The sequence below is a fragment of the Centruroides sculpturatus genome, unplaced genomic scaffold (assembly GCF_000671375.1).
Source record: "Centruroides sculpturatus isolate CEXI.00-Female unplaced genomic scaffold, Cexi_2.0 scaffold1968, whole genome shotgun sequence".
Taxonomy (NCBI): Eukaryota; Metazoa; Arthropoda; class Arachnida; order Scorpiones; family Buthidae; genus Centruroides; species Centruroides sculpturatus.
The window spans coordinates 53,791-62,453 of NW_019386253.1; the positions used below are offsets into that span (position 1 = coordinate 53,791).

The 8,663-nt window shown below is 29.8% G+C and overlaps 1 protein-coding gene across 2 annotated transcripts; it reads right to left on the minus strand.

The window, feature by feature from the left end:
- Nucleotides 1-800: 800 nt before the first annotated feature.
- LOC111614280 lies at nt 801-5,029 on the minus strand. Of its 2 annotated transcripts, none has more exons than XM_023355655.1 (4): nt 4,572-5,029; nt 3,782-3,903; nt 3,315-3,421; nt 801-1,868 (listed from the first exon to the last, which is right to left on the minus strand). In XM_023355655.1, the coding sequence occupies exons 1-3, from the start codon at nt 4,702-4,704 to the stop codon at nt 3,335-3,337; spliced, it is 342 nt and encodes a 113-aa protein (XP_023211423.1). In that variant the 5' UTR covers nt 4,705-5,029; the 3' UTR covers nt 801-1,868; nt 3,315-3,334. The 2 variants fall into 2 exon arrangements, with proteins under 2 accessions (XP_023211423.1, XP_023211424.1); XM_023355656.1 differs by lacking the exon at nt 801-1,868 and adding an exon at nt 2,123-2,141.
- Between the last annotated feature and the right edge of the window lie 3,634 nt (nt 5,030-8,663).

Here is an 8,663-nt window from a genome sequence, read left to right on the forward strand (position 1 = left end):
AAAACTAGTTTCAACTAGAAAAAACGGGTTTTAACAAAGACATTCAGTATAAACTAGTTTCAACTAGTTAAAACGCGTTCTAACTAAAAACGGGTTTTGACTGTAACATATACATAACGGCAAAGAAAGTAAAAGTAAATAGTTGATTTAGAAGTAAAAGACATTTTCATTAAAAAATACCTCTTTTGCATTGGAAAATTTTGCCTTAAAAAATTCGTAGGTTCGGAAACATCGTAAATCTTTCCTCCTCTCGAACTTTTCGAGGACCTTTTTTGTGTTTTAAATTGCAGATTTGAGTAAATAGAGCTTTTAAAGAGTAAACAATCATTAATTTGAAATTATTATTAATATAATATTTTCAAATTATCTCGAACACAATAAAATTTATAATTTATAATAATAGAAAAATAAATTTCCTGTTTACGTAGATTGTAATTTTCACGTTAAATTACAGACGGGTCTAGAGGACAAGCAACTAATCAAGCCAATGGCATACTTCGGTTTATATAAAACAACTTTTGTCATTGGCTTGTTTGCTTAGGTTAAATAATTTGGCATTAATTATTGGACGTCAGAAGGGGTTACCAATGCACATCAAATAAAACCGATTCTTCGAAAAGAAATTCTTTTGAAGAACTTTTATACTTTTTCGTTTTAACGTATAGTGTAATATCTTTAATTTTATATAACTGTTGTCTTTCTTTTTACGTATATTTGTTAATTTTAGGGGATCGATAGCAATCGTTCTTTTGGACTTTCCTACTCACTTCTAAAAATAAATAAATAAATAATGTAATGTGCATAAATGTTTGTTAATACAAAATCGTTCTTTTAATTCGTTCAATTCGTTTTTTTAATACTGTACATATTAAATTTTTCTTGAATTAATAGAAAATAATGGTGATTTTAATGGAGGAAACAATAAAAAATTTTTATTTTGTCGCCCAGTTAACGGTCTCCTATTGATGTCGTATATTTTCCTTTCTAACTGACGTTCTTAATAATATTTTCGATGTGTTATTTAATTTCTGGCTTGTTACACTAAGGTATTATCAAATATTTTAAACAGTTATATGTTGTATGCTTTATACAGCTGGATAAACGAAACTATTACATCTCAATTCTCTCCTACCAAAAAGCTTTCTTGCCTCCTTCATTTTACTTTAACACTTTTATATATTTGTGGTGTAAATGTAAAATAACCAAATATTGTCTTTGACAAATTTAACGACACACAGCATGAAGACATATAAATTTTATTGATTAGAAAGAATAAAACATGAATACTGACGATTTGTGCTTTAATACGTTCAATAAATTTAACAAATAGGCCTAAATAATTAAAGCACAAAGACTCTTTTACACAAAACATCACAGTTTTAAACATTTTTTAAATTAATTTTCTTAAATTGAAACAACACACAGATCAACTCCATTGTTTTAGAATAAATGCAACAAAGTTGTCAAGAGATTTCAAAGAATAAGCCAAGCACCGGTTACGCTTTTATGGTTATAACAATCGATATAAATCTATAGAAAATCTACCGACAAAATTTTAAAAGCATTCGATCGTTGCCAAAATAAATTGCAGATTGCGTCCAGATTTACATAAACTTTAGAATTTTCCCGTGACGAAATTTTGTTGGAAAGATAAAATATGTTTTATAAACACGATTTCGTCGGTGGTTTTTCAAATGATTTCTTTTTTTTCAATGCACCAAGCAACTTTCTAATAAATTCTTATTTAACGGCGTAACTGATTCAACAAATTTCTTCTAACAGATTTACTTCATAAACAGAAATTTTTCGAATATTCAAGGAGAAAAGATAATAAAGAAGAAGAAAATTGGCATTCTCTGAAGTTTCTCCTGAAAGAATATTAATATTATCAATGTTTTCTTAAAAACATTATTACTTTTAATTAAAATGTAAAGATTTGTTGATATTTTTAATCTATTCAATAACCATTTTTCTGTAAATAATAAACACATTTTGATTACATGCAAATAATTGTTCTGCATCCGATGTACGAACTAACGGCCTATGCTCGGCCAAAATTTACCGTAGAAACACCGATCTGTGTTTTATCAAACTGGAGTACCGCGGCTCCTGGGAACTTAAATTAGTTTCGAAGGATTACCCTAGTGTTCGCAATGTTGGTTTATTTTATAAGTTTTTTTAAAATCACTATTTGTGTTATATCAAAATATAATATAAACATTTTGAATTACTTTAGAAAACTAGTTTACGTGCTTAGTTATAGACACACAGTCACATTCATACTTATTATATGTATTGTGGTATGCAGATGTCATTTGATTTTGATGGAATTGATTGATTGGAATCCAGAGCGCAGCCATAGATGCTGTGTATTTAACTTTTATGTAGCACAATTCACGATATTATAATTTTTTCAAACGTATGTATGATCAGTATTCTAATTAAAAGAAAACCCTCATAACTCAGGTAATCTTCTGCATAGATTATACAGTAGAAAACTCTTACAGCTTAGCAATAACTGTACTATGGTATTAGTTGTAATTTCAATAGGAAATTTTCCATTATTAATACAGTAATGCCTATTTAAGAACAATAACTACTGGAGACTTCTGCTTTGGCAACTTTTGTTATTTACTAAATCAACTAAACTAGACTGTGGGCGTAACAGAATTGTTGTATCGCCACAGCTTCTTTCCAGAGACGAAACTACCGTGTTAGCAAAGAAAATATTACGGTTAATAATCTGTAACTGCGTTCACTACAAAATCTCCATTACTTCGAGATCGTAAATTGCACTTAATTATTCAGAATAAAGCTGTTTTTGCCTCGAGTTACGCGGCATTAATCGAAGTTTTAAAATACAGATAAACATCGGCGTGTCGATTGCATCGAATTCCGAAAGTTACCGCTAATTGCTAGGGCAAATAGATACAGAATATGAAAAGTAAATGGTTAATGAAACAAATATTAACACCCTTTTTTGCGTAATCTAAATGGCATTAGTGTGAGGATGAGCGATAACTGTAGAAAACTGAAGAATTTTTCTAAGTGTAATTCTGCCGTCCATTTTTTACTCTAAAACTGCAACAATATTTTGTAAAAGAATTGACCTTCCAGTGTTTATGACAAGGCGTCGCAGCATTAGACTCTGTTGGAATTGTTCACTAGTAGAATGACGTCGTGTGAATTTAAATTGAGTGGCATTTTATGTGAACCTTTACCTGTTTAAGAAGTGATTGACATAAACGTGCTAAATCGATCAACCTTTATAAACGAGACGTGAAGAATTATAATTCACATAATACTTTACATACCTTATTAAATATGGACCACTCTACTTTCTTCTTTTCAAACATGGACACACCACAGATGGAAACTTGCGAAGAAAATACCAAAAAATGTCCATGCAGTTTGTAGTTTTCTGCAAACAGTATAAAGATTAATTTAAAAAATTTCAAATATAAAATTTTACAATTATTTCGATTAGATAAACAATTTCATATAATTGGATATTTAAACACGTAAACGAGTATAAAATTTGGTGTTGGAAGACAGAAATTGTCATTTGTAAGGAAATTAAGTGACTTTAATGATTTCCATTTAGTATTTAAATTTTTACAATGTGAATATAAAAATTATTTTAAAACTGCATACATTTAAGTATTTAAGAATTTCAGACATGGAGAAAAAAGTCAGAATATAATTAAAAGTATATATTTAGCAAAAGATGAAAATAGTTTTATTCGTCTAAACTAATGAAATGTAGAAAATATTTTCTCACTTTTCTTTCGTATTCTTCGATCGTTTCCGTGTCGGATAAAGATCTATCATCCTCATTTTTGCTATCTTCGCATTCAGTTACATCTTGAAACTCCTGCTTTTGTTTCTGTTTATCATCATACACTGAAACAAAAAAAATTCACTTCGTTATTTTTAAATTTAATTATAATAACAACAGTATATTTTAATTCCTAATTATGCTCTTGGCAATAATACAAAAAAGCCATTTTCTGCTTTGTACGAGTCAAATAAGACTCTCAAGACTTTAGGATTAGCAGAAAAGAAGAAACCACGCCATTATGTCTTTCTTAAGTGTCTGAATAAGAATTACGTGAAACCTCCATCCGTAGTAAATATTCATTCAAAAATGAATTGTATTTTTGAATATTAAATAGGCAATGTCGAAAACCACAAGCTAATTCAGTGAATTGCATCTTTTGTTGTTGTCCGCATTAATGACACGAACATCGACACATTATTGTTTCGAGATAATTAAAATATTACTAAAACAATATTCGAATTATTCTTTCATGTCACGCCGCTACAAATGCTTATTTTACATTTATGTTATACGTGTAGTTACTGTACATCTAATACACAAAATTCGATCAACAATATTCTTAGTGTAGTGAAATTATATAAAATATAAATATTGAAATCATACGAAATAATTTTGTAAAATATAACTTTAAAACTGTAAATAAACTTTAAAAATTAATAATTGTGTATTAAATTTTTTCATGCTGCATTTTACTTGGCTAGTAGTGTATTTTGAATAATTGTAATCTTACCTTTCTCAGATTCTTCACTTTTAGTGGATTGAATGACTTGTAGTGATGTCGTATTCATATTATTAACAAAGTTTTCTTCCTCAACGTCATCTTTCGTGGAAGATATTGATGACACTTCACTTTCAACATTCATTTGTTGAATTTCGTTAATGGAGTCGACGACATCATCAGAATGTTCACTGTTTCTTAATTCGCTATCTGTGTGGATGGAATCATCGTCTTCTGATGAAGCATTTTCGTATTCAAACTCGTCTTCTTCATAAATGATTTCACTTACAAGAGAAAATCTTTCTAAATTTATAAAAGCCCATTTTAACGGTCTGTGAATGTAGATGTCGTCCACTGTTTCCGTGAATTGTTCCGGAGAATAATCAAAATCTTCATTATTATGCTCATCGAAATTCTGTAAAATAACGAAAAATAAATATTTCTAAATTTCGAATTAACTTAAAAAAATGTTAAATCCATATTCAGCAATTTTATTGCAAATTAACGTATTAAAATTTGTATTGTATGATTAATGAAAACGTGGAAACTAGAAAGTGATTCTGATTTCTGTTAGGAACAACATTCAAATACCAAAATATTTTTAATTAATTGGCGTAAAATTTATTTAGTACTAAATAAATAACTTGCATCCTATTTCAATAATACACTAAACTTATTTATTTTTCGGTNGACAAATATCTGAAAAATAAATACTTCTAACATTCTTATGTCTTCAGGTTAATGGAACTGTATTATGTTAGACGAGGCATCCATCTGTCATTTACTCATTAACATACAGGGTTAAATAATTTGGCATTAATTATTGGACGTCAGAAGGAAAAAGAAAACCGATTCTTCGAAAACAAATTATTGTAAATAACTTTTATACTTTTTAGTTTTAATGTAAAACGTAATGTGAGGGCCGAGGGGAGGAAAGAAATTTCAGAAAATCGATGAACGATAATATGTGATATATATCGTCATCGTCTCCCTTGCCGTTTAAATTGCCGAGCGGTAACAATCAACGACATGTGGAAGCAGTTGAGTCAGAGATAGATGCTTCGTCTACAAACAACACAACCGTTTATTAAACATGAAAGAAGCTTACAAGTTGTCCGCGATCTTGAAAGTTCTGCGGCGGTTGCAGCCTTTGGGTCTTCCTCTCGTTTACACGATAGCCCCATTTTGAAGGAGTGTCCTTGGTTCGTGAAGGACCCATTTCATCGACGTCTCGATGACTCCAAACGATGCTGTCGACCTCCGTTGACGGAAAGATGTCGATCGGAGGTCGGGAGATGGAGACGAAGATGGGTGCGAGACAAAACACACTACAATAGATTTATCATTTGGAACTTTCGGGAGAAAAAGCCGTCGCGTTTTTGGATTCCCGGGGTTTTATCTGTTTTTTTCTCAGATTCTCCATTCCGATTGGTCTTTCCTCGTCACCTGATGACAATTCGAAACCTTTCGGGGGCGCGGGAAAGGTCAAAATCGAAGTTTAATTCGATCTCCAATCGGAAATGGTCGACGGACTTACATTGTTCTATTGTTTAAAAGATTCGCGTGGCGTTTTCATATAAAAAATGTATTTCTAACTACTATATATTTTTTTCTAAATCAATTATTTTAATGCAAATTTTAGTGAGGGTTCAGACCTGTCCAGAGCCTCACAGTAATATCTTTAATTTTATATAACTGTTGTCTTTATTTTTACGTATAATTGTTAATTTTGGGGGATAGATAGCAATCGTCCTTATGGACTTTCCTACACATTTGTAAAAATAAATAAATAACGTAATGTGCATAAATGTTTGTTAATTACAAAATCGTTCTTTTAACTCGTTTAATTCGTTTTTTAATAAATATTATTTGAATATTGTTGAATTAATAGAAAAAAATGGTGATTTTAATGGAGGAAACTATAAAAATTTTTATTTTACCGACTATTAATCTCTTATTTTGTCGACCAGTTGACGGTCTCCTGTTGATGTCGTATATTTTTCTTTCTAACTGACGTTCTAGATAATATTTTCGATGTATTCTTTAATTTCTGGCTTGTTACACTAAGGTATTATAAAATATTTTAAACAGTTATATGTTTTACGCTTTATATAGCTGGATAAACGAAAACTATTACATCTCACTTTCCTCCTACCAAAAAGCTTTCTTACTTCCTTTATTCTACTTTAACACTTTTATATATTTGAGAATGTGTACTTAACTTTATATTTTGTGGTGTAAATGTAAAATAACCAAATATCGTCTTTGATAAATTTAACGACACACAGCATAAAGACATGAATTTTATTGATTAGAAGAATAAAACACGAATACTAACGATTTGTGCTTTAATACGTTTTAATTTTAACAAATAATTTTAACAATAATTTTAACAAATAGGCCTAAATAATTAAAGCATAAAAACTCTTTTACACAAAACATCACAAGTACATAATTTTAAATATTTTTAAAATTAATTTTCTTAAATTTAAACAACACACAGATCAACTCCATTGTTTTAGAATTAATGTAAGATTTAAAGAATAAGCCAAGCACCGGTTACGCTTTTATGGTTATAACAATCGATATAAATCTAGAGAAAATCTGCCGACAAACTTTTAAAATCATTCGATCGTTGCCAAAATGAATTGCAGATTGACTTCAGAATTCTCCTGTAATGAAATTCTTGTTGGAAAGATAAAATATGTTTTATAAACACGATTTCGTCGGTGGTTTTTCAAATGATATCTTTTTTTCATGCACCAAGCAATTTTCTAATAAATTCTTATTTAACAGCGTAACTGATTCAACACATTTCTTCCAACAGATTTACTTCATAAACAGAAATTTTTAGAATATTCAAGGAGAAAAGATAATAAAGAAGAAGAAAATTGGCATTCTCTGAAGTTTTTCCTGAAAGAATATTAACAATATCGATATTTTTTTAAAAACATTATTGTTTTTAATTAAAATATAACGATTTGTTGATATTTTAAATTTATTTGATATCCATTTCTCTGTAAATAATAAACACATTTTGATTACATCCAAAGAATTGCTCTGCATCCGATGTACAAACTAACGGCCTATGCTCGGCCAAAATTTACCATAGATCCACCGATCTGTGTTTCCCAAAATAAAGTACCGCGGACTCCTGAGATCTTAAATTAGTTTCGAAGGATTGCCCTAGTGTTCTCAACGTTGGTTTATTTTATAAGTTTTTTTTAAATCACTATTTGTGTTATATCAAAATATAATGTAAACATTTTGAATTACTTTAGAAAACTAGTTTACGTGCTTAGTTATAGACACACAGTCACATTCATATACTTATTATATGTATAGTGGTATGCAGACGTCACTTGATTTTGATGTCTGCATACCACTATACATCCCGAAGAATCCCGAGCGCAGCTATAGATGCTGTGTATTTAACTTTTATGTAGCACAATCCGCGATATTATAATTTTTCGAACGTATGTATTATTACTATTCTAAATAAAAGAAAACCCTAACACAGGCAGATAATCGGGTGCATAAGTTATACAGTAGAAAACTCTTACAGCTTAGCAATAATCGTACTATGGTATTAGTTGTAATTTTAATAAAAAATTTTCTATTATTAATACAGTAATGCCTATTTAAGAACAATAACTACTGGAAATTTCTGCTTTGACAACTTTTGTTAGTTACTAAATTAACTAAACTATACTGTGGGCGTAACAGGAGTGTTATATCGCCATAGCTATCGTAAATTGCACTTAATTATTCAAAGTAAAGCTGTTTTTGCATCGAGTTACGCGGCATTAATCGACGTTTTAAAATACAGATAAACATCGGCCTGCCGATTGCGTCGAATTCCGAAAGATACCGCTAATTGCTAGGGCAAATAGATACAAAACATAAAAAGTAAATGGTTAATGAAACGAATATTAACACCCTTTTTTGCGTAATCTAAATGGCATTAGTGTGAGTATGACTGATAGCTGTAGAAAGCTGAAGCATTTCTCTAAGTGTAATTTTGCTTTCATTTTTTACTCTAAAACTCTAACAATATTTTGTAAAAGAATTAACCTTTAGGTCAGTGTTTATGACAAGGCGTCG